The 23,674-nt window shown below is 67.3% G+C and overlaps 4 protein-coding genes across 4 annotated transcripts; 1 reads left to right on the top strand and 3 right to left on the bottom strand.

The window, feature by feature from the left end:
* Nucleotides 1-34: 34 nt before the first annotated feature.
* Nucleotides 35-2,356, bottom strand: CHLRE_03g179050v5 (uncharacterized protein). Its single transcript, XM_043061011.1, has 3 exons — nucleotides 1,740-2,356; nucleotides 960-1,546; nucleotides 35-660 (listed from the first exon to the last, which is right to left on the bottom strand). Exons 1-3 carry the CDS (start codon nucleotides 2,025-2,027, stop codon nucleotides 354-356), a joined length of 1,182 nt encoding a protein of 393 aa, XP_042926140.1. The 5' UTR covers nucleotides 2,028-2,356; the 3' UTR covers nucleotides 35-353.
* A 150-nt stretch (nucleotides 2,357-2,506) lies between these two features.
* On the top strand, nucleotides 2,507-6,109 carry CHLRE_03g179000v5 (uncharacterized protein). The gene is made up of 5 exons (XM_043061010.1): nucleotides 2,507-3,338; nucleotides 3,594-3,823; nucleotides 4,180-4,398; nucleotides 4,576-4,758; nucleotides 4,964-6,109. The coding sequence occupies exons 1-5, from the start codon at nucleotides 2,621-2,623 to the stop codon at nucleotides 5,090-5,092; spliced, it is 1,479 nt and encodes a 492-aa protein (XP_042926139.1). The 5' UTR covers nucleotides 2,507-2,620; the 3' UTR covers nucleotides 5,093-6,109.
* A 225-nt stretch (nucleotides 6,110-6,334) lies between these two features.
* On the bottom strand, nucleotides 6,335-13,236 carry CHLRE_03g178950v5 (uncharacterized protein). Its single transcript, XM_043061009.1, has 13 exons — nucleotides 12,711-13,236; nucleotides 12,441-12,539; nucleotides 11,951-12,132; nucleotides 11,627-11,747; nucleotides 11,176-11,363; nucleotides 10,851-10,962; nucleotides 10,566-10,631; nucleotides 10,301-10,411; nucleotides 9,868-10,043; nucleotides 9,433-9,566; nucleotides 9,107-9,277; nucleotides 8,193-8,265; nucleotides 6,335-7,855 (listed from the first exon to the last, which is right to left on the bottom strand). The coding sequence occupies exons 1-13, from the start codon at nucleotides 13,131-13,133 to the stop codon at nucleotides 6,700-6,702; spliced, it is 3,012 nt and encodes a 1,003-aa protein (XP_042926138.1). The 5' UTR covers nucleotides 13,134-13,236; the 3' UTR covers nucleotides 6,335-6,699.
* A 143-nt stretch (nucleotides 13,237-13,379) lies between these two features.
* On the bottom strand, nucleotides 13,380-23,626 carry CHLRE_03g178900v5 (uncharacterized protein). Its single transcript, XM_043061008.1, has 15 exons — nucleotides 23,325-23,626; nucleotides 22,697-23,119; nucleotides 21,733-22,478; nucleotides 21,388-21,516; nucleotides 21,060-21,284; nucleotides 20,622-20,872; nucleotides 19,855-20,435; nucleotides 18,915-19,609; nucleotides 18,350-18,602; nucleotides 18,044-18,089; nucleotides 17,490-17,761; nucleotides 16,245-17,223; nucleotides 15,836-15,976; nucleotides 15,253-15,674; nucleotides 13,380-14,914 (listed from the first exon to the last, which is right to left on the bottom strand). The coding sequence occupies exons 1-15, from the start codon at nucleotides 23,540-23,542 to the stop codon at nucleotides 13,528-13,530; spliced, it is 6,768 nt and encodes a 2,255-aa protein (XP_042926137.1). The 5' UTR covers nucleotides 23,543-23,626; the 3' UTR covers nucleotides 13,380-13,527.
* Nucleotides 23,627-23,674: the final 48 nt, after the last annotated feature.

Here is a 23,674-nt window from a genome sequence, read left to right as displayed (position 1 = left end):
GCGCTGTAGGATAAAGGATAGCAAGAAGCTTTAAATGCCGTAACACTTCAGCTGATGAAAGCATACCCCGAACCTTCGGATTGAAGGTGCATGACGTGAGGCTCATCTACCCTACTGGACCAGCAGCACCAAAGAACTACCCTAGCCGCATTCTGCTCCTCAATCCATCCTATCACTGTGCCTTTTCTGTGACACACTCCAGCACCGAGGCAATGCCTGTGGAGACAGGGACCAGACTTGCCGCTCCGGCAGCAAGTTCACGCTCCAGCACCACCCACGACCGACGCCGTGGCAGTAGCACACGGCACGCCGCCCGGCGCCCCGCCTCCCTCCCCCCAACGGCTCACCCCCTCCTACTGTCCCACGCCCAGCACCTCGATGTCCTGCGCATAGAAGGCGGACAGCTGCCTGACGCACTCCTCGCCGCACTCGCTAAACAGCTGCCGGTACTGCTTCCACCGCTCGTGCTCGCCGCGCAGGTGCTTGGCTAGGGCCAGCTCATCCACCAGCAGCCGCCCGGCCCCTGCCGCAAGCCCGGCTGCAGCCCCGGCCCCGGCCCCGGCCCCGGCTCCAGATCCGGATCCGGCCGCAGTCCTGCTTGCGGTGTTGACCAGCTGCGCCACCTCCCGCAGATCCTCCAGCACGTGGTCAGGGTCGGGCCTGTGTGTGCGTGTGCGTGGTTGCGAATTGGTGGGGTTGCAGATTGGTGGTGGCGGTGGTGATGGTGGTGGTGGTGGTGGTGGGCGTGTCTATTACCGCACCGGTGTGGCAGGGAAAGGAGGCCGTGGGGTTGATGCTCCCCCAGCCAAAAGCGGCTTTGAGACGGCTGCAGTGTGTGGGCACTGCGAGCGCCCGCAACGGCCCATACCTGGCACACCCCGACTGAGTAACCGGACCGTGCGCGGTACAACCATACCCACGGCCTCCTAACCACACATGACCACACACACCCGCCCCACCTGACCAGGAAGTCCGCGGCGAGCAGTCCACTCATGCCGGTCAGGCAGGGGCTGAGCGGCTCCAACAGTGACAGGTCGTGCACCGCAGGCACAAACGCGGGAGCAGCGGCGGCCGCGCCGGCCGCGCCCCGCTTGACTGGCGCAACGCCCTCACGCCCCGAATCCTTGCCCTTCTTCCTCTCCTTCTGTTTTATTTGTCTTCCTCTGTTCTCCGGTTCCTCGTCCTTGTCCTCGGCCTTGCCTGCGCGCTGCAGCGCCCGGTCCCGCCGCCGCCGCTCCTTGCCCTGCGCCTCCGCATCCACCTCCGCCTCCGCGTCCCTGCCGCCCTTCCCGCCGCCCCTCCCGCCGCCGCCGCCGCCGCCGCCCGCCTCGCCGTGGCCATCCTCGTCCTGCTTGCTGCAGCGGAACAGCCCGCCCTGCAGAGCCAGGGCCACGGGGTCCTGTGCGAAGGCCCGGAAGGGCAGCGGCGCGCACTTGGGCTCCGCAGCCGCCGACTTCCACCCACTGCCGATGCGCGCATAGGCGCGCGCGGCGCGAATGAGCACGTTGGGCGCGGCGCTGACCACCGTGGCCGATCGCCACATTTGCTGTGTGGGGGCAAGCAGCGACACCGGCATGACATGTATGAAGGGTGAGCTCACGCCCGAGGCGCGACGGGACCGAGCAACGCTTAGCGCCTTCTGTCTACCCGGCACCGCCCTGGCGCCTAAGCGGGCCCTGACCTGGCATGCATTATGTCAGCAGGTTCTAGCCAGCTACTGCGCTATATGTTACCCGCACCTCCAATTGCTCGGGCGTTGCCTCCGGGTACGCAGACACCAGCGGCTCGAAGCACAAGCCCCCGCCGTTGGCGTCGCTGCCGCCGCCGTCGCCCCCGCCCCGCTTGCGCGGCTGGCGCTTGCGGCTGTTTGCGATGCGCTCCGCACATGAGCCTCCTAATACCTCTAGCAGCCAATGCTCTGTGGAAGGCACTACCAGCACGACCTGCGGCTGCTGTTGCTGCGGCTGTTGCTGCACAGCGGCGCCGGCACAGCTGACCCAGATGTTGCAGGGCGCCACCTGCGGCATCTCCGGCGCCTGGTGGGCCGCAGTGTTCTCAGATTCGCCGTCTGAGCTATCATGTGCGTCAAGCACATACACCGCGCGGCGCATCAACCACTCGTGCAGTGAACTGTGGTTGAAGTGGCGGGGCAGGCGCTCCACCGGCACAGTGCCATGCTTCTGCGTCTTGCCCGCTCGCTTGGGCTGCTGCGCTAGCAGCGCTTCTATCAGGAAACGGTCTCCTACATTGTCCGCAATCAACGCGCCTATCTGGCAGAGAGAAATAAGCAGCACTAGTAAGAATCGTTGCAGTTCCCGCGCAAGCATAGCGCCACAGCGTTCATACGTTGGCCTATAATAGTCTACATACTATGTTCAAGGATGTTTAAGCAAGCAGTTCCCATGATTTGATTCACACGGTGTGCGAACGGGCCCATGGCCTGGACATAATGCCGAGTCCCCGCATGCTGGACTTTTGTATAACTATACTGGCATACAAGTAAAATGTGAACAGATTTCTTCAGTTGACATGCTTGGCCAAACTGCTTCTGCAAACAGTTGCTGCTTGCGCTCGTTGAGCCTTTAGGTTATCTTTGGCATGCTAGAAGGCAAATTACGTGATGCGCTCTTTGCTCAATGTAAGCTCTGGTCTGGGCGGACTGGTGCTGGCCGACTCCCGGGTGCAGTGGCAGCGGCTGCACGCGCTGTGCCCGCACGCCACGTTCGGCCTCCGGCTTCCCCGGGCAACGACCGCAAGCGCCTCAAGACCTCCCTCCCTACAGAGGCCTAGCACACAGCTCACAGCATTTGCGGCACGCTCCGGCAGCAGCAGAGCCCCAGGGCAGCACGCGGGCGTCGCTGCTGCACCTGCTGCTGTTCGTTACCGGCGCGGCCCACCACGGAACATGACAACGCCGGCAGTGCGCGACACGCGCTTGCAGGCGGCAACACACAGAGATAGAGAGGACGATGACGTTGACAATGACGATGCGCAGTTCGACGGCAGGCCTCGGTATGCAGGCCGGGGCGGCAGTAGCAGCGACTATGACGGTCGTGGCGGCCGAGCCAGCTGGCCGCGCCGGGCAGCGCCGGGCCGTGCCCGCGCTGACCCACTCGAACACGATGATGACGACGATGGTGATGGCGGCAGCGAGGGTGGAGACGAAGACAGCGGGGGGGAGCAGCGGCGCTGGCGCCGGTCGGTGCCGCCGACGGCCGCGGGGCCGCTGAGCCGCAGTCGGCGTGTGGCGCTGCTGCGCAAGCCCGCCATGACTGCGGCCGACAAGACCTACCTGCCGCCGGAGGAGCGGCGACGTATCTTCTGGGCGCTGCGAACACGTGAGTGGGGCCGTCAGGAGCCGTCTTCCCAGCGCTTTGGCATGGCCTGCAGCTGCGGCATGCACGTGCGCTTTCCGAAACCCCGGCTACACAGCCCTTCAAGCACTCTGGTGTGAGCCGCTGCAGCTGCGGTACATAGCTGCACTATCGCTAACCGAAGCCTCAGCCCTGCACCCGCCGTCCCGCAACGCTCCGCCGCCAAGCCCTGCACCCGTCCCATGGCCAACTCCTCCACCCGTGTCCTGTCCCTCGCAGCCAAAGGCACGCGCCCCGGATCCTTTTCCAGGTCCCAGCCCCCGCCATCTGCGCCCCCGTCGCCGCTGCTGCGTGTGTTCTGCCACGGCATTGACGACGTGCGGCTGTACCGGGCGCTGTCGGAGGCGGGGGCGCTGGGGCGGGTGGTGGTGGCGGCCAGTGTGGGCGAGGCGGACGCGGTGCTGGCGGTGCGCATCAAGCGGACAGGCCGGGCAGTCAGCATGGACCTGGTGAGGTGGTGGGGGCGGTGGCGGCGGTGATGGGAGGCGGGCGTGGGGTGCGGGTGTGGCGCTGCGGATGTGGATGGCAGTGCGGGTTAGTGCAGAGAGTTGTTGCAGAGTTTGTGTTGCGTTTTGGGGCGGCGCTCCGGGTCTGCGCTCCACACGCAAGGATGCGGAAATGCAGGGAACGGCTGGTGGCTAAGACATTTCTTACTACACTTTCCCTAATTTAGCCTTTTCCGTCCGCCCCCGCCCACGGATTGCGCCGGGCACTGCACCATTGGGTGCCGGCACCTCCTGTCTCTGCTACCTCACCGCCCTCCGCTCCCCTGCTCCCCTGCTCCTGCTCCTCCTCCTCCCCCTAGGTGACCCGCTCCGCCCGCAAGGCCGGCAAGCCGCTGCTGGAGCTGCCCGCCATCTCCGCCGTGCGCGTCATGGAGGCGGTGCAGGCGCTCACGGGCTGGCCGGTGCCCGCGCACCTGCGCCGCAGCCCCACGGCGCCCGGCGGCGTGGCCTACCTGCCGGCGCTGGAGCCGGGCACGGACGGCGCGGCGGAGGCCCTGGTGCTCATGGCGGGCGGGCACGTGGGTGCCGGGCGGGGCTGGCCGAGGATGGGGGGGAAACAAGCCTCGCGTTTCGTGTTTACTGCTGTTTTTGCGTTGCGTGCCCAGCCCTCACGGGTTTCCTGAACCGTCTGTTTGCTCCCGCCCTGTTCAAAACACACATACCGTACACACACGTGCCACTGCTGTGCCGCGCAGGCCTCCTCACTCGCTGAGTACTTGGCCCTTCGAGGAGCCGGTCAGGGCGGCGGCGGCGGTGGCGGCCCCTCGGGCGCCGCCGCCTGGTCGCGGGCGGTGCAGCCGGCGCCCGAGCTGGTGGCGGAGCTGGACGCAGCTGACGTGTATGACAGCCGGGAGGCGGACAGGCCTGCCAACCCGCAGGTAGGAGTCACGCGGGTGTGCTGCCTGCCATGCAGTGTTGCGGTGCAGGATGCATGACATGCGTTCTGTTTAAATGTGGGGGAAACCGGTCGGCCGGTGCTGGCGGGCTTTGCATACGGTAGCTGCTACTGGCTACCGGCAGGTTACGGTATGCGCTGGTGCCAACCCAGGGGGTGTCCCTGTCCCCTCGCCCTGTTCCCCTCAGGACCGGGAGGCCCGCCGGCAGCCGGCGCTGTCGCGGCCGCACATGCCGGGCAGCCGCCAGGAGCGCATCCGCCTACGGCTGGAGCTGGAGCGGCGGGCGGCGGAGGAGGCGGGGCTGGTGGACTGGTGACCGTCTGGTTGCGGTCTGGTGGCGGTCTGGTGGCGGTCTGGTGGCGGTTTGGTTCAAAGGCATGCGCGAGCGGGTGTGTTTCTGCGCTCGGGCTCGGCAGGAAGCACGGGCCGCGGCTAGAGCTAGCGGCTGGTCATATGCTCGGAGGTCTGCGGCGGGGTGGGTTGGTGCCAGGATGGACGGGCCACACGGCAGCGTGCTGTTACAGGCGCAACAGTGTGGCAGTGGGGCTTCAGGAGCGCGGTGTGAGAGCGGCCCGGTCAAAGGAAACAGCGACCTTCAAGCCTCTGGTCTGTGTAGGCGCTGCTGTGAAGCCCGGCCCGGCTGAGTGACCGCCCGCCTGCGCCCGACTTGCCCGGCGCCAGCCTCCGACCCGGCCGCTGGCGCAGCCTCCTCCTCCTCCCCAGTGGACTCAGTGGCGCTCCTTGCGCTTCTGCGGCACGTCATGAATGGCACACGCACGGGCAGGGTGAGGGACAGTGCTGCCAAGTCGTAGCAGTGGCTGCAGCAGCAGTTACTGCCGCGCATGGGCCGCACTGCCTCCTGGTCGCCACTCACCCACATGAACTTGGGCTCCTCGCAGCGCGGCTGCACGGGCATGGTCGAGCAGTACGGCACGTACCTGTGTGGCGTGTACGGTAATGGTGTGTGTGTGTGTGCGCGTGTGTATGTGATTGTGTTGGATTGTACAAGGGACGGAAACGCGTGGTGTGTATGTGTTCTCACGTCATTGCGGGGCCACCAACTATGACCTAGCTAGCCCCCAGTCAAGCCGGCCCCGGATGTGCTCACTCGAGGTGGTTGTAGGCTGCGTCGTTGAGTTGGCGGCGGACGTGGTACTCCCAGGCGGTCTTGGGAATCTTGGCGTGAGCCTGCGGGTGGCACCAGCGCGTGTGGGTTGAGGTCGTGTGAGGCGGGTGAGGTCGTGCGTGCGGCATTTGGTGGCGTCACTGGCTCAAGAGTTGAGCTGTCAAGAGGCGGACGAACAATGGTGGCCGGTTGTAAGCTATGGATAAGAGCTTCAGCCATGCTGCCGTGCTGCGCCTGGCTGCCACGCTGCAGCGCAGCTCACCGCGCTTTCCCAAATGCTGGGGCCGAACACTTCCTCCAGCTCCGAGACACCCGGCGCCTGCGGCTGCTGCTGCTCGTGCGACATGTCGCTGCTGCCACGTATTGCAGGGAGGTCAGACGGCTATACGGATTGCAGGAATAGCGACGCGTTAAGAAGGAGTCGCAAAGCAGCTAAACAAGTTCGCGGGGCCCCACAAAAGCGCCTGACGTCTTGGACCGAACCACGCGGCGTTCCCATGCAGCCACCCATGGCGGTCAGCGCCCCGTTTCGCCCACGCCGACCTCGCTTCCTCCAAACAGTGTTCCTTGGCACCAGCTGTGCATCGCAGCAACACCACACCCACACCCTCCAACATACGGCGCCCTCACACAACTGCAAAGCGCATCCTGCCGGCACACATCAACACATCACTCGCGTCCCATGTCATCCGCACATCTCTGCACCGCCCACACCCAGCGCTTTCTGTAGTTGCGTTGCGTTTTTATCCACACATTGCAATATAGGCTACCGTATCTGCACGCATCAGCACCCTGCCTCAGTCAACGAATAGCGAGCTACCCGCCGCCCGCGCCGCCTTGACCGCCTCGTCCTCCCGCTGCGCTGCCACTGCCGCCGCCTTGCGCACCTTGGCCCCCGCCGCCACCAGCGCTTTCGCCCGGGCGCTGATCACCGGCTTGCGCAGCCCCGGCGCCGCGGCACTGCCGCCCGCCACCCCGCCGCCCCCTGATCCCGCCCGTGCGAGTGCGGCCGCAGCCGCGGCGGCGGCCGCCGGCGCCTGCCGCAGCTGCGGCACCGGGTCAGCTGGGCCATACGCGCCTGTGCTGGGCGCCATGCCATATCCGCCGAGCTGCGCCCCCGCCGACAACCCGCCACCGCCGCCTGCCTGCCCCCGCGACAACAGACCGCCGCTGCCTCCCGCTCCTGCCCCACCAAACGGCCGCATGAACATGTTGTAGGTCGCCCCAGCTGAGGCCGCGCCCCCGCCGCCAGCCGGTTGGGACCCGCCCGCCCCGCCTCCACCGCCGCCTCCACCGCCGCCGCCGCCGCTCACCAGGGCACCCGTCACGGCCGAGCCGGCGGGCGGCGGCCGGGCGAACGCGGTTATGGACTTGAAGCCGGCGGCGCCGCTGTTGCTACCGCTAGCACCGCCGGCAGCATTGGCGCCTTTCCCGCCGCCGGCCAGGCTTGCAGCCGTCACGAAGCCGCCAGCGGGCCCGCCGCTCGGCCCCCCGGCGGCCTTGCCGCCGCCGGCCTTGCCTTTTCCGGTGGCCGGGCGTTTTGCCGGCGGCGCGGCTGCCTGCTGCTGCATGAAATTTGCCGCCGTCATGAAGCCAGCCGCCGCTGCCGGCGCCCCCGCCGCCCCTCCTCCGGTCGCACCTGCCGCCCCGCCTGCGGACGCGGGGCGCTTGGTCCCCGCCTTGCGTTTCCCGCCTGCGGCCTTCCCTCCGCGCCCGCGGCCGCGCCGCCCGCCGCCGCCGTTCTCCTCCTCCTCCTCGCCGCCGTCGCCCTCTTCATCGTCCTCGTCCGGCACCAGCCAGGGCGGCGTGCGCGGCGGCGCCTGCTCCACGTCGTTCTCCACGTGCGACCAGTCCGGGTTGTTGCGGTTGCAGCAGTTGTCGCAGCGGTGGCCGCAGCCCTGGGGCAGCGAGTGGTCTGCGAAGTAGGTCAGCAGCTGCTTGTGGCGGCACTTCCTGCAAAAGGGGTGGGGATGGGGGGGGCAAGGTCGGGCCGGCGGGGGAGGGGGAGGTTGAAGGGAGGGAAAGGTGGCGAAAGGTGGAAGCGGGAGGGGTACACTGTAGAAGGGATAGCAGTTGCAACAGGTAATGGGGCGGTGGGGCTGCGTGGCTGAATGTGAGGAGCTACATGTTCAGCGATCGGCGGTCCATCAAGGCATCAAGGCGGCCTTCTGGGCAGCCGGGTGTGTGTGTTAAACACAAAACAAACGTGTGTGTGTGTGTGCGTCTGTGTGTGTGTGTGTGTGTGTGTGTGTGTGTGTGTGTGTGTGTGCTGCCGCCGCCGCCGCCGCACCTGCGCTCGTTGCAGTAGTCCACCATCTCGCCCAGGTGCTTGATGGCCGCCTCGCGACTGCCCTTGTTGCCGCCTGTGCCGGGTGTGCGTGTGTGTGTGTGTGTACGTATGTGCGTGTTTGTGAGTGTGGTGTGTGTGTGTGTGTGTGTGTGTGTTAAAGAGCACAAGGAAAACGTTGCGCAAAGACAGTGTATGCGATGCAGCAAAGCGACGGTTTACGGATGTTACCTGAAGTTACCTCGCATACCTGCTGCTGAGCTACCACCGGTGTGTGTGTGTGTGTGTGTATGTATATGTAGGGTGTGACGCATTCACAGTCATGCCGCCATTCCATTGTGAACATACAGCAGAGTAGCGCTCCCTCGCAGTAGCGCCCCCTCGCCAGCGGCTAGTCGCTGGCGCACCAGGTTGGCTGCGGTGAGCCGCCGGTCTTACCAACCGGAAATCGCGCAACCCCCGCTACTCTAACCTCGAGGGGGGATTAGTGTCCACACGCTCTCAAGGGTGCAAACCCATGCATGTGCTCACGGTACCGTGAGGCCCAGGCACTCCTACGATTCCTAGCTCCGCGTCGCTACTCCTGGCCGTGTGTGTGTGTGTGTGTGTGTGTGTGTGTGTGTGTGTGTGTGTGTGTGTGTGTACGTATGTACGTAATGACGAGCACAAGGAAAATGTATGTGTGTGTAAAAGGAAAGCACAAGGGGAAAGGGTCGACACTGCGCGTGTGTGTTTGCTCCGCTGTGTGTGTCTGTGTATTTGTGCTTACGTACAGCACTACACACTGCAAAACACCTACTGTTGCAGCGCTCCAGCCCCAGTCCCACGCCTCAACCCCACAGCTGCCACCGGGCTCACCGTAGCCCCACGCCCGCCCTCCCAAACCCACTGAACGCCTCCCAACGCCGCTAGCCTACCCGAGTGGATGAGGAATGAGATGCGGTGTCCGTCGCGCTTGGGGTCGGCGTAGATGACGCACTCGCTGGGCAATCCGTCCCGCCCTGCGCGGCCGGCCTCCTGGAAGTAGCCCTCCAGGCTCTTGCTCATGGAGAAGTGGATCACGTAGCGCACATCCGCCTTGTCGATGCCTGGGATTGGGAGCGGGAGGTGGAGGAAAACGAAAGGAGGAAGCAGGGGCCACAGGGGAGAAGCGTGTCAGTTTCTTTGCATGGGGCAATGGCGAGCAGGTCGCGGCTGCAGCGTTGCACGCAGAGGCCCCGCGGCGGCCCCCCTCCTCACTCACCCATGCCGAACGCGATGGTTGCCACCACCACCGCCACCTCGCCGTCCCGCCAGCGGTTCTGCACGCGCGTGCGCTGCTTGGGCGTCATGCCGGCGTGGTAGTGCTCCGCAGCTACGTCAGCAGCACTCAGGTAGCTGCAGCGCGGCAGGCCGGGTCGGGGTCGGGGTTCGGTGGCGGGTTCGGTGGCGGGGTCGGTGGCGGGGAGGCGCTGGGTTGCAGCGTCGCACAGTACTTACACCCGAACCACCACCCATCCACCTTGATCTTTCATCACTCCCACCGCCACCAGCCCTTACCCCCTTCATCTCCCTCCACCCCCATCCTCCACCCTCCACCTACACGCGCACACACAGACACACGCGCACACATATACACACGCGCACACACACACACACACACACACACACACACACACACACACACACCCGGCCCCACCTGGCCACCGACTCGCAGTCCTCGCGCGACAGACAGTACACAATGCCCGAGGTGCCCGGCGGCTTGGTGCGCACGTGCGCCACCAGCATCTCCAGGTCGCGCCGCCGGCCGCCGCGCGTCTTGCCGCCGGGCTTGTCGTACACGATGAAGTCCAGGTTGGGCCGGTTGAAGGAGGTCTGGGGAGGGGTTGGGTGGAAGGGGTTGGGGGGCGGCAGAGGGCGTGGTGCGGGGCCAGGTGGTGCGCGGGGCCCAATTGGGGCAAAGACAGGGTAGGGTGAGACCTGTCCGGCCTGCTCCAAGCACAGTCGGCAACCAGCCGATGGAGTAGCGCGAAAGGTGGCAGAGGTGGCATTCGACCAGTTGTCCTCAGGGTGCTCCGGCCCGGCAGCTACAGCCCCTGCCTGCGGCCCCGCTCTCAGGTAGCCCGGCCTACCTTGTATGTGATGGCGGTGCGGTCGATGGCCAGCCGCCGCAGTATGTCGGTCTTGACGGCCTCGGTGGCAGTGGCGGTGAGGGCCATGATGGGCGAGTTGGGGTAGCGGGCCTGGGGGGGAGGGGCGGGTAGTGGTGGTGGCCGTGGGGGAACAGGGAGGAGGGGTAGGAGGGAGGGGAATGAGGGGAAGGACGAAGGACAGAATGAGGGTTGATTCGCGGCGTCCTCGCGCCGACACACGCCCGCTGCTCCCCTCTTCCCTCACCTTGAGGAAGCCCATTTGCGCGTAGTCGGGTCGGAAGTCGTGGCCCCACGTGGAAACGCAGTGGGCCTGTGGAGGAGGGGAGGGGAAGAGGCAGGATGCAAGGTGGGAGAGGCGGGAGAGGCTGGTGAGGGAGGGGCCAGACGTGCGGCTGCGGGGGCCAAGGTACCGAGCATATACAACAGCAGCCACGCACATACGCATGCATGCTTACACCATCTTACCCCTTTTGCTCGCTGCAACACCTAACTAAACACATGCCGCCACCGCCGCCCAAGGCGCGCTCACCTCGTCAATGACGAAGCGCGCCAGGTGCTGCCTGCTGTGCAGCCGGTCCAGCAGCTCCTTCACGCGGCCGCCCTTGACCAGCGCCTCAGGGGTCAGGTACAGCAGCTTGATGCTGGGGAGCAGGAGGGGGCCAGGGGGCCGGTGGGATGCTGGTTGGATAGGGGCTACAAGGCGTGCACAGCTGCAGGGGAGGTCGGTCGTGGGCTTTCAGCAGCCCGTCACCACCATCTGCCCCTGTCCTCAACTGGCTATGAACCGGCGCGCTCTGGGTCTGGGTTTCTCATAAGCCCCCTTCCATCACCCGGTCATCCGGCCATGCCCGCACCTGGGCCTGTCCTTGCGCAGCTCCCTCATGACCGCCATGGCCTCCGCCGCCGTCTGCTGGCTGCTGAGGAAGGTGGCAGGCACGCCGCCGCCCGCGCGCAGGCTGCACAGCGCCCGCACCTGGTCTTGCATCAGCGACAGCAGCGGGCACACCACCACCGTGACGCCGGTGCTCACCACCGCCGGCAGCTGCGTGGGTGGCGAATGGGTTCCGTGTGGGGGGGGGCATAGGCGGGAGGGAGGGTGAGCCGGGGAGTTGGAGATGCAGGCATGGGCACTCCAGGACCGCGGAGAGCGAGTAAGTATGACCCCATCGCCCTTGTGCCTGCCGGTCTATGCTGGATGCACCCAGTGCCCGCGACGTGGGGCCATCACCGGCGCTGCCACGGCCCCTCAGCACACCCCCATCCCACTCAGCCCCCACCCAACCGCCCTCGCCTGCAGCCACCCACCTGGTAGCACAAGCTCTTGCCGCCTCCTGTGGGCATGAGCACGAACACGTCCCGCCCCGCCAGCGCCGACCTGACCACCTCCAGCTGGTTGGGCCGGAAGGACTCGTTGCCGAACACACGCCTGCAGCAGGGGTGGGAGGAGGAGCAGAGGGAGGAGGGCAGAGGGAGGAGGGCAGAAGGAGGAGGAGGAGCAGGCGGTTGAGGTGCTTAGGGCAAATACATGAACGGGAAAGGAGGCGCTTGGGCGGGGAAGAGTAGACGCAACCGCAACACTCTGCCATGTTCTGCCACGCCAAGCCATTCGTCGCGGGCCCCGCTCCTCACCTGTTGGCCAGCCGTAGCATCGCCTCCAGCCGCAGTGCCGGCGTCAACGCCTCCGCCAGGCTGCGCCGCTCCTCCGCAGTGGCCGGCGCGTTCCAGGGCCCCCCGCCGCCGCCGCCGCCTCCTCCCGGCCTGCCGGCCGCATTCGCGGTGGTACCAGCCTGTCGCCCGCCGGGGCCGCCCGCCTGCTCCAGGCCGCACAAGCGCATGCAGCATTCAATCAGCGTGAGCCCTGGCCTTGTAAACGGTGTCTTGTCACTTTGTCAGCTAGGGGAAGGCGTGGCCCCTGTGGTGGTTACTGGAGTGCCAACTGGTGAGCTGACCCACATTGGCAAACACCAGCGTTGCAGCAGGTGTCTGCCCATGGTGCCGCGGCGCATCTGCAATAAATGCCCCCGCCCGGACCTCACCGTGCCCCGTCCAGGGCACACCCCGCGCACATGGCCACTTGGCCACGTGGCGCCACAGCTCAGATCCCCTGCAAGCCCCTCACCTGGGCCTCCCCTGCTCGACCCGCGCCTGCAGCCCCGGCGATGCTTGCAGGCATCCGGCGCTGCGGCCGCGGGCCCTCCTCCATCTCAAAGTCCGAGTCCTGTGGGGAGGCCGCACATGGAGGTGCGTTGTTTGGAGGCACGTTGGGCGCAAGGGTCAAATGCTTTGTTTGGACAGCTACGTAGCTGCCTAGCTTGACGCAGCAGTTGGATTGCCAGCGTTCCAAGTCAGCTCAGACGCCACGGGCGCCCGAGCTTGAGCCCCAACTCACATCGGACAAGTAGGTCAAGTCCGTGGTGAAGTGCTGCGGCCGAGCCTGGCCCCTCCGGGCCTGGGCACCGCCGTCCCGAGCTTTTGCATCCTGACAATCCGCGTCCTCCGCGCCCTCCTCTTCAGCTTCCCCGTAATCGCTGTCGCCGTCGTCGTCGCCCTCGCCCTCCTCGCCGCCTGAGCCATCGCTGCCCTCCTCATCGTCGTATGCCTCGTCCTCGCCAAACACTTCACCCTCTCCATCGCTTCCATCGTTTCCACCTTTCCCGCTGTAGATGATATCCAAAATCGCGTTCACAGATTCCTCGCTGTCCTTGAGCTCCCGAGTTTCACAACCTCGTTTCTCGAGCAGCGCGGCGAATGCTGCTGAGACCTCATCAGGATCATAACCTATTGATACGAGTCTACGAACGAGGGCGTGCATCTCACAATTATGGTCCTCGCGAGTTTAGGAGCCGTCAGCTGTCTGTGGCATTGCTGTAAAGGTTTGCAAACGCAGCGCATGCAAATTCAAATATACTAGTAACAGTGGTAAGGGCCAACAACAGTTTACGACGACATAAAGGCCCGGCTGTGTTCTGGATCCTGTGCTCTGCGGTGCGTGGCACGCTGGGGCACGCGTGGGCTCGCCAGTCGAGCTGTGGGCCTGTGGCACGCTACGAGCCTGCCGGTGCTCTTATGCTTACAGGACCGGTATGATGCCATCAAGTGGCTCAACCCGCCAACAGCCTGCCCATGGTTGACGAAACTTCCTACTGTATCATCCATTCACCCGTCAACCTGCCCCAGAATGACCCCGCATGCTTAACCCGCATCAATCACCGCTGCGGAAGTGGTCGCTCGCGCGCGCCCCGCAACTGGTTGTCCAACAGCCGCAGAAGCTCTTCATCGCCCACACCCGACATGCCGCCCCAGCTGGCACCATCCCCACCTCCACCTGCAGCGCCCGCCGCCCCTCGCCCCACCGACAGCCAGCCTTGCAGCGGCCCCGGCCCGCCCCAGCCCTGCTGCCCTGCCCCCAACAGCCCCCCTTCCCAGGCGCGCCGCGCCACCGCCAGCAGCAGCACCGGCACCGCATGCGACTGGAACGCTGCCGAGCTCACAGGCGACAGCAGCGCCCCGGCCGCCGCCTCCACCACCACAGCACCCATGCCCACACAGCCCTCGCCCGCGCCATACATGGTCACGTCTCCTACGTCACACGCTCCGGCCGCCGCTGCCGCCGCAGCGGCGGCGGCTGTGGTGCTGGCGGCTGGGTCCAGGGCGGCCATGGAAGCCTCCGTGTGGGCCGCCCACTGCAGCAGCAGCTGCCACGCCAGCTCGGCATCGATGTCGCCATGTTGGTGCTGTTGCTGATGTTGCTGCTGCTGCTGTTGCTGTTGCTGCTGGGCCCGCCAGTAGCGGCCGGACACGACGCCACGCAGGCGGCTCAGCAGCGGCGGCGACAGCAGCCCGGCACGCACCAGCGCCGCCAGCGCTGCGTTCGCCAGCGGCTGTAGCAGCGCCTGCGCCGGGGTGCCGAAAGCCCCTGCTGATGCAGCCCCGCCCGAGTCCGGGGGCCAGGCCGCGTGCAGCGGCTGTAGCAGGAGCGCCGGCAGTAGTAGGTTGTCGACAGCTGCGGTGCGGATATCACCGAACGCGTCCTCAACCACCCAACCGGCATTAATGGTACTGCCGTCGCCTCCGGTGGTGCTACTGCTGCCGTTGCTACTGCCGCCAGCAGCTGCGCCGCCGCGTTTCGCACCCTCACGCCCAGCCCCCCGGCCCGGAGCCGCTGCGCCTCTGGCTCCGGCTGCCGATCCGGCCGCCGCCGCTGCCGCTGCCGCCTGCTCCAACAGGCACCTCAGGAACAGCATGTCGGGCAGCGCCGTCAGGGACGCCAGCAGCACCTGCTGCTGCGGCGACGTCCCTTGCTCGCCACCAGAAAGCCCCGCAAAGCCACCGTCGCCGCCGCAGCCGGCTGCGCCGCCGCCTCCACGAGACCCCACTCCTGCTGCCGCCGCCGCTGCCGAGCCGCACAGCCGCTCCAGCACTGAGCGCAACACCAGCCGCAGCCAGGGCAGTGACGCGGGCAGTGAGGGCGGCGGCGCAGACATGTGAGCAGCCGCTGACGCGGGTGCGGTGGTGCCGGCACGTGCAGGGCCGGCCGCTGCCTGGGCCGCCGGGTGAGAGACCAGCAGACTCAGTCCCAGCAGCGCGGGGCCCCTGTGCGTGTGTGTGTGTGTGTGTGTGTGTGTGTGTGTGTGTGTGTGTGTGTGTGTGTGTGTGTGCGTGTGTTAAAGAGCACAAGAATGACATAGCGCAAAGACAGTGTGTGCGTGTGTGTGTGTGTGTGTGTTTCACAGTGCCGTTATAGTTGTGCAGTATCTGTGTCAGTGACGGCTGGTTTTAACCCTTTTGACGTCCCATCCACTCCCACCCCGCACATCACAGCACACGCTCCCTAAGCACCGAAGCCCCCCGCAGCCTGCTGGTATGGCGGGTAGCTGCCAGGCCAGGCCGCTGCACCCGCTTCCGTTTCGACGCCGCACTCATGCACACACCTGATCGCGGCCAGCGGGTCGCAGGCGGCGTTGCACAGTGTCCACGCCAGCAGCTCCCGCCGCTCTCCAGGACTCATGACGTCCCCATCCGCCGCCTCCACCCCCAGCTGCGGAGTGGGGTGCTGCCGCACGCCCGCCGCCGCCACCTCGCCGCCCGCCATCGCCACCGCCTGCGGCAGCTGTACCAGTTGCAGCCACACGCAGTGCAGCGACAGGGCGCGCAGGGCGGGTGCGGCGGCCGCCCGGCGGCTGCTGCTACAGCTCAGCAACAAGCAGTCGTCGAGCAGCTCTGTCCCGGCCGCCGCCCAGTCATTGCCGTCGCCGCCTCCGCCGGGCGCTGCCTGTCCGCTGGCACAGCGGTGGAGGGCACTGGTGCAGAGCAGGAGCAGCGCGGCGGCGCACGCCGAGGCCGAGCAGGTGTCCTGTGCGTATGTCGTGGTGTGCATGTGCAGGGATTGCTACGCGGGATACATCCAATGGCATACCACCGCTGTCCAGTCACAGCGGCCACAAGCGGCCACAAGCATGCCGCCTACATGCCACACGTTTCATGTGCAGCCACAGAGCCCCACCGTGCACCTACCAGCGGACCACCGCTGGCCACGAGCTCGGCCGCCTCCGCCACGGCCTCCCGCGCCGCCGCCTGCACCGCCGCATTGCCCACCAGCGCGGCGGCGCCCGGCACCGCGCCCCAGCCCCGGCCGGAGACGGCCGCCGTCAGATCCTGTGCGCGTGCATGCCAGTGTGTTAGAAAGACGAGAATGGCAACGCGGCGTCAATAGCATAGCCATGCAGCCAGTTTCCAACAGCATTGCCAGGACACCAGCAGCAGGTCACACCTCGAGGTAGGTTGGCTCTGTCGCGGTGAGGACACACACACACACACACACACACACACACACACACACACACACACACACACACACACACACACACACACACACACACACACACACACACACACACATGCACGCGCGTACACGCACACGCACCAAGGCCACTGCCAGCGCTGCGGCCTCGAAGCACGCCGCCGCCAGCCGCTTGCCCACCACCCCGTCCGCCGCCGCAGCCCCCGGCCGTCCACCCAGACCCGCCCCCGCCGCCCCCGTTGCAGCTGCCACCTGCTGCAGCAGGCGACTGCAGCAGCGGGACAGCTGCTGGCACACCTCTGCCAGAGCCTCCTGGCCTTGCTGCAGGCGCTGTGTTTGCTGCTGTTGTTGCTGTTGCTGCTGCTCGCTCCAGGCGCCGCGGGAGTCTTGGCTGTAGCAGTGCCCACTGGGCTCGGCGTACCCCGCTGGCGCCGCGGCCGGGTATGTGCCAGCAGCACCCTCCCGCTGCTGCTGCTGCTGCTGCCACTGGTCCTGCCCGTCCTGCTCTTGGGCCTCCGCAGCCGCCGGCGCCGCCGGCGCCGACATGAGCAGCTGCATGTGCAGCTGCAGCACCCACCACACACACGCGGCGGCGGCGGCGGCGGCGGCAGCAGTGGTGCAGCTGCTCGCGGCCCCGCCACCGCTGCTACCGCTGCCGCCGCCAGCAGCCCGCAAGACCTCGCCGGCGGGTGTGGTGAAGTCGAGTAGGAGCCGCCGAGTGATGCCCAGTAGCAGGCACCCGCGGCCGTCTGCCGGCCCGTCCGCCAGCTGTAGCAGCGAAGGCCCCAGGTCCGCACGTTGTCGCAGCAGCAGGCACAGAAGCTGTAGCAGCCGCACCTGCTCCTGCTGCTGCTGCGAACCGCCTGCTGCTGCAGCTGTAGCTGTAGCGGCTGCTCCGCCGCCACCGCCCTCCACACAGCGCTGTAGCAGTCGCACGGCAACGGACGCGCCCACCGCAGCCGCTGTGGATGAGCCCAGGTGCGCGGCAGTAGCCTGCACCGGCGCGGGCGGCAGTAGCAGCAGCAGGGCGGGGGCTGTAGCAGCCTGCGTCGACTCGGCTGTGCCCAGCATCAGCCAGACGGGCAGCAAGGCCGCCACCACACTGCGGCATCAGCGCCCGCAGGCGGCGAGAATAAGCACACATGGAAGTAAGCCCTCAGGGAACGGAGCATGCACGTGCCTCACATGCACTGCAAACATGATGCATGTGTAAAGGTATCCGCGGGCGAGCGTGTTCGCGGGCGGCCGGGTGTGCAGCGCGTCCAGCGACGTAGCCCTCAAGGCCACCATTCTCCAACCCACCCCGCCATGCCTTGTCAAACCACTCATCAGCAGCCACGTCTGCAGCCGCCTCGCCCGCCCCCTTACCCGGGCAGCTGGTCCGCGTGCTGCAGCACCCAGGCAGACAGCAGCGACCCCACGTCTGCCAACATGTCGCGCTGCTGCTGCTGCTGCTGCTGCTGCTGCTGCTGCTGCTGCTGCTGCAAGCCGCCGTCGCCGTAACCAAGGTCGCCACCCCCCGAGAGCCCGCGCCCGCCCCCGGCGGCTGCGTCGGAGCCCAGCAGCGCCTGCTCCAGCGCGGGCAGCAGCGGCGGCGGCAGTTGCAGGGGACCCAGCTCGGAGGACAACTGCGACTCGGCCTGCGCGGACACACACACACACACACACACACACATATACACACATATATATATATATACACACACACACAGCCAGACACCAGCGTACACTTACAGTCACAGCATCAAGGCTCTCGCGTGACTCAATCGCGTGAGTACGGTAAGACTAAAAATGCATTACACACAAACATCACCAGTGCTGGAAGGGGGACGGCACACGGGGACGGCGGTAGATAGGTGCCAGGCCTCCCCGCCCCGCGCCCCCCCCCCCAACCCCCAACCTGTAACCGCCGCCGCTCCCACCTCTCGGTACAGGTGCAGTGCCTGCCACCAGGCGGCCCCCCACATGCTGCAGCCGTGGAGCGGGGCCAAGCGGGCAATTGCATTCATGATTAGTAAAGAAGTGAAGGAGGGTTGGGCGACGGCACGGAGGAGCCAATCAGTCAGCAGGCACGCAGCTCAACATGTCAGTCAAGTCACGTCACCCCTGCTGCCCGCACGCACACACACACACACACACACACACACACACACACACACACACACATACACACACACAGACCCAGATGCGCGCACCCAGGCATCCGCACACCGCACCGCAACGCCCACCTCTGCACGAGCGGCTCACACAGCAGCTGCGCCGCCGCCGCCAGTAGCCACTCCAGACCACTGGGCGGCATCCAGCCGCCATCGGGTGCGGCTGTAGCTGCGGGTGCAGCTGCCGCTGCAGCAGCAGCTACAGCCCAGCCCACGTCACCGGCTGCCAGGGCCAGTCGCAGGAGCCGCAGGCAGGCAGCCAGTGCCGCGCCCGCAGCCGCCGCGCCGGCGGCGTCTCCACTCGCCGCCACCTGCTGCGCGCCGCCTGCAAACATGTGGGCATGTAGGCATACGGCTGCGTGTGTGATCATCAAACTCACCTCGCACTTCGCATCCGCGTCCAAACCACACATTCCCCCATGCCGCAATGCGCAGGCTCGCCACGCTGCTCACACCCCTGTTGCACGCACGCACGCACGCATACACATATACACACACACACACACACACCGGCGGCTCACCGCAGCAGGTATGCGAGGTAACTTCAGGTAACATCCGTAAACCGTCGCTTTGCTGCATCGCATACACTGTCTTTGCGCAACGTTTTCCTTGTGCTCTTTAACACACACACACACACCTGCCGCCATGAACTCCAGCACCTGTGTCACGCCAGCAAAGCCCCGCAGCAGCGCCGCCCAGCCCGCCGTGTCGGCGGCTGAGCCCTCCGGACTCGGCGGCGGCAGCGGGCACACCAGCAGCGCGTTACTCAGCGCGCCGGCAAGGCCCCCTCCCCCGCCGCCTGCATCATCGCCTCCTCCCCCATCCACCTCTAGCCCCGCCGCCGTAGCCGCCTCCAGCGCCGCCACCACTTGCATCAGCAGCCGCCACGACTCCGCCGCCAACGCCGCCGCTGCCGCCGCCGACGCCGCCGCCTCGCCGCGCACCACGCCAAACGCGCCTCTGCCACCGCCACCCGCAGCCACCCCAGCCGCCGCCCACGCCCTCTCCTCGTCTGCCACCGCCGCCCCCGCGGCATCAGCGGCTGCAGCGGCGGCGGCCGCCGCCGCCAGCAGCTCAAACACGAACTGAGTCCAGCCGCGCTGCAGCAGCCGCAGCGCCAGGGCGGCAGTACCATGCAGCAGCTCTGACGCCGCCGCCGCCGAGGCAGGGGCTGGGGAGGCGACGGCGGCCAGGGCCGCGCTGAGGGGCGTGTTGGCGGCTCGAAGCACACCCGCCACCAGCGTCAGGGCCGGCAGCAGCGGGGCGGCGGCGGCCTCTGCGGCGCTGCTGCTGCTGAGGGCGCCGGCGAGGCCGCCCGCGGCCGACAGCCACCTGCGTGAGCGGCGCAGCCCGGCACACCCGCGACATGGTGAGGACGCACTGCACTACTGTGGAGCCCCTGCACACATGAGGCACCTGCCCCTCACACCCCTGCCCCTCACACCCCTGCCACTGCCCCTGCCCCTGCCCCTGACGCGACATCGGCACATCTTCCCGGCTCTGGCTGCCCATCGCCGGTCGCAACTACGCGGCCGTCTCTCGCCACGCATCCCCTCGCCACGCACACCCTCGCCCACCTTTCAAACGCCGGCAGCAGCCACTGCTCCCACGCTGTCAGCAGCCGACCCGCCAGCCGCATGGGACCCAGCGGCGCCCGCACCGGCTGCCGCCCACCACTCACCGCCGCCGCCGGGTCGTCGGCGTCAGCGGCCGGCGGTGCGGTGGGCAGAAGCGCCTCCGCCGCCGCCACCAGCAGCGCGCAGGCCCCGCCCAGGTACCCACCATCGCTACTGCTACTGCCGCCGCCGCCGCCCCAGCCGCCGCCACCACCCGCGCTGCCTACCCCAATGCTGAACGTCATGAGACTGCTGGTGTCGGTGACGGACAGGCCCCTCAGCGCCGAGCACACCGCGCCCAGCAGCGGCCCATGCAGCGCCGCGCCGTGCTGCCAGACCAGGCTACTGCCGCTACTGCCGCCGTCAACGCCGGTGCCGCTACTGCCACTGCTACTGCCGCCGGTGCAGAGGGTGGTCAGCAGGCTGCAGGCGGCGGCGCAGGCGGCGGCGTGGGATTCGGAGAGCCGCACCGCCGCCTCGCCACTGCCTCCTCCTCCCGGTGTTTCCCAGCAGCCGGAGGGGCGGGGGAAGAGCGGCTCGACCTGCAGCAGCGGGTGTGGGGTAAGGGGGGGGGTGCAGCAGGTCTAGGACAGGGCGTAGCAGCGGCATGCGGAGGCACGGCTTCAGCAGGTCATTGCTGCTGCTTCACTCTTGCGGCACGCATCCATCCGGTCGCACGCACCCCACACAAGCCCCCAGCAGCAGCAGCAGCAGCAGCAGGCCCTCACCGCCGCGATGACGCGCAACACATCCGCCAGCGGCATCCGCAGCGCCGGCTGTTGCTGCTGAGCCCCGGAGGTGCCCCCGCCGCCGCCGCCGCCGCTGCTGCCGCTACTGCCGTCCCCGCTGCCTGCTACAGCCAGCTGTAGCAGGGCCGTCAGGTCGGCGGCCAGGGCGTGGTCGGCGGCGGCAGCTGCAGCTGCTGTCAGCTCCGCCAGCGCCTCCACACCAAAGGCCATGTGGGGGTGCAGGTGCGGGCCTGGCAGTAGCAGTGGCAGGAACAGAGCGCGTGGGAAGCATACCATGCGGTCGGTGTGGATTGCAGCAGCGCAAGCATCAGCCCATGACGCAAGCCTCATGTCAGTACCGTAGCCTAAGTACCGTTCCACACTGTGACACTGTAAGTGTCACACTGACCGTCCGCCGCCCCCCTCGCACTGCCTCACCCTCCAGCGCCATCGCCCGCAGCGCCGCCACCGCCATCCGCACCGTCTGCCACGCGGCCGCGTCAGCCGCCGCCAGCGCGCTGCCGCTGCTACTGCTGCTACTGCCGCCTGCTGCCGCCGCCGCCGCGGCTGCTACAGCCGATTGCGCGCTCCTCAGCGCCTCGAACAGGTATTCGGGCAGGTCCGCCGCGATCAGCTGCTGCACCAGCCGCGGGTGGCTGCGGCCTGCTACAGCCGCCAGCAGCCGGCAGGCGGACGCCGGCAGTAGCAGCACCCCAGCAGCGCCGCCGGCGGCGCCACCGCCGCCCGCGGCTGCTGCGGCTGCTGCGTTGCTTGCTGCTGCTGCTGTTGGCTGCCAGTAGGCAGGGCTTGAGTGCTGTTGCCAGGTGGGCGGTGAGGCGGCGGCTGGCGGCCAGGTCCAGGCCCGCGCCGCCGTGCGTCTGGTCCAGCAGGCAGCCTGCGGCACGGAGGGGCGGGGGTTGTAGATACCAGCTCAGACTAAACCAAACCCAACTCAAAGTCGTGAGGAGGAGAGCGTGGCCTATGCTATCATGCGGGGGGCGCATGAGGCAGAAGGGCTGGGGCGTGTGTACTTCACAGGCACGCCAGGTGCGGCACAAGTTCGGGGGTTCATACGGTGTAGCTGGTGGCTGCTGCATCGCAAATGGCTCACCTCGTTCCGCGAGGACCGTCAGCAGCTGCAGGCACAAGCCACGTGCCTCCGCCGCCGCCGCTGCCGCCACCGGCTCACCACCACCTCCGCCTCCCCGCCCTCCCGCTCCCACCCCGCCACCCGCCGCCGCAGACATCACCCCGCACGTGAGGCAACGCTCAAACAGCGCCTGGCCTGCCGCCGCCACCAGCGCACCCGCTGCCGCCTCCGCCGCCTCCTCAGCAGGCGCCAGTGGCCCACCACCACTACCGCCAAAACCGCCGCCACCATAGCCACCGTAACCGCCGTAACTGCCGCCGCCGCCGCCGCCATGCTGCGACAGCGCCACTGCCACGGGGTCCACCGCCAAAAGCAGCAGCCGCAGCGCCAGACAGAGCACTCGCGGGTCCGTGCCAAGGTCAAGTGCCGCCGCCAGGCTCTGCAGAAGAGCCGACGGCGAAGCCGCCGCCGCCGCCGCCACCGTGTACGGTGCAGACTCTGGCGGCGGCGGCGGCGGCGGCGGCGGCGCGCCCGCTAGCATGCTGCGTACGAGCAGTGCCGTGGCGGCGCCGCTGACGCCAACATCCGGAGCTGTCAGAGCCAGCAGCAGCTGCAACAGCTGTAGGGGAGGCGGCGGCGCCGCCGCCGCCGCTGCCGTTGTGGGCTCGGGTTCGCCCCCGGGATGGTAGTAGCCGTGCGGTTGTTGCTGCTGTTGTTGCTGCTCCTGCTGCGCGGCTGCCACAAAGTCTTGTACGGCTGCGATACACCTGGCGGGCAGGGCGTGTGGATGGGGCGCAAGGATATGACGAGCAGATGAGGGGTGGGTTGCGCCGTTGACATGTGCGCACCCGGCCTACCTACGTGATACGGGAAGGAGTGCCATCACTGGCCAGCAGTGTGCACCCCACCAACACGTGAAACTGCCTGGTCACACACCTAACCACATAAACTTACACGCACACACACACACATACATCAAGCCCACCTGCTCATAAACATTTCCGCCAAGAAGCCTGCAGCAGCTCCCTCGCCGCCACCGCTGCCGCCGCCGCCCAGCCCCACCCATGACTCCTCTCCAGCCGCCGCCGCCGCCGCCGCGGCTGCGGCGCACGCGGCGCGGCACAGCGCTAGACACAGCTCACACAACCCCGCCGCGAGCAGAGCCCCGCCGCCATCGCCACCACCTCCAGCATCACAGCCACCACCAGCACCGCCGCCGCCTGCCGCCGCCGCCTGCGCTAGCAGCGCCACCAGCGCCGGCACCAGCAGCGACGCATGACGCAGCGCTACGTCTCGCGCCAGCCGCTGCGCCGCCGCCGCCGCCGCTGGGTCGGCCGCGCTGCCGCCGCCACCGCCGCCATGTGCGCTGCTGGTGCCGCGCCCCGCCGACAGCATCTCACAAACGTGCCTGTGTGCGTCATACGCGGCGGCAACACCAAGTAAGCCAAGCGGGCGAGATCGATAGATAGCAGCAGCGAATGACACCTTAATGTTGCGGGGTAGACCTGCACCATGCAAAAGTGCACGACCGGATCCAAGTCAGGACCCAAGGGCATTGCCGGCGGCCTCTTTGCGCTCCTATGTTCTCTTGACCAGGTTCCCTACGCACGTACCTGAGGACGAACGCCTTGCGCGAGGGCAGCTCGGCCTCGTCCGCCAGGCTGTCCAACAGGCATGCCAGACACACCGACACCGGCTGCCGCTGCTGATTATGTTGATGTTGGTGGTGGCCTAGCGACGAGCTGTGGTGCGGCAGCGGCTGCAGCAGGCGGTAGGTGAGGAAGTCGGAGTGGCCGTGCGCGGCGTGGTGCGGCAGGTCCAGGAAACTCATGGCGCTGCTGGAAGTAAGGTGTTGTTAGGGTGGAAAATAGGTTCGTAATGTCAGGCTGCAGAAAGTGGGTCAGAAGCGGAAGAGGCGGAAAAGGCGGGAGATTTCGGCAGGGTGCCATGCAGAGCGAAGCTC

The sequence above is a fragment of the Chlamydomonas reinhardtii genome, chromosome 3 (assembly GCF_000002595.2).
Source record: "Chlamydomonas reinhardtii strain CC-503 cw92 mt+ chromosome 3, whole genome shotgun sequence".
NCBI lineage: Eukaryota > Viridiplantae > Chlorophyta > Chlorophyceae > Chlamydomonadales > Chlamydomonadaceae > Chlamydomonas > Chlamydomonas reinhardtii.
The sequence above is the reverse complement of the archived record's forward strand: the minus strand, read 5'-3'. Positions and strand labels throughout refer to the sequence as shown.

Coding starts and splice junctions, on each gene's coding strand:
- CHLRE_03g179050v5 (XM_043061011.1), bottom strand. CDS start 2,027: ATGCCGCAGGTGGCGCCCTGCAACATCTGGGTCAGCTGTGCCGGCGCC. Junction 1,547..1,739: donor CAACGCCCGAGCAATTGGAG/GTGCGGGTAACA, acceptor GCCCCCACACAG/CAAATGTGGCGATCGGCCAC. Junction 661..959: donor GCCGCGGACTTCCTGGTCAG/GTGGGGCGGGTG, acceptor ACGCACACACAG/GCCCGACCCTGACCACGTGC.
- CHLRE_03g179000v5 (XM_043061010.1), top strand. CDS start 2,621: ATGCGCTCTTTGCTCAATGTAAGCTCTGGTCTGGGCGGACTGGTGCTG. Junction 4,399..4,575: donor TGCTCATGGCGGGCGGGCAC/GTGGGTGCCGGG, acceptor TGTGCCGCGCAG/GCCTCCTCACTCGCTGAGTA. Junction 4,759..4,963: donor ACAGGCCTGCCAACCCGCAG/GTAGGAGTCACG, acceptor TGTTCCCCTCAG/GACCGGGAGGCCCGCCGGCA.
- CHLRE_03g178950v5 (XM_043061009.1), bottom strand. CDS start 13,133: ATGCACGCCCTCGTTCGTAGACTCGTATCAATAGGTTATGATCCTGAT. Junction 10,632..10,850: donor CGCGCTTCGTCATTGACGAG/GTGAGCGCGCCT, acceptor CCTCCTCCACAG/GCCCACTGCGTTTCCACGTG. Junction 9,278..9,432: donor AACCATCGCGTTCGGCATGG/GTGAGTGAGGAG, acceptor TCCCAATCCCAG/GCATCGACAAGGCGGATGTG.
- CHLRE_03g178900v5 (XM_043061008.1), bottom strand. CDS start 23,542: ATGAGTTTCCTGGACCTGCCGCACCACGCCGCGCACGGCCACTCCGAC. Junction 20,873..21,059: donor GCGGGCGATGGCGCTGGAGG/GTGAGGCAGTGC, acceptor TGCTACTGCCAG/GCCCGCACCTGCACCCCCAC. Junction 18,603..18,914: donor GCTGGAGTTCATGGCGGCAG/GTGTGTGTGTGT, acceptor ACATGTTTGCAG/GCGGCGCGCAGCAGGTGGCG.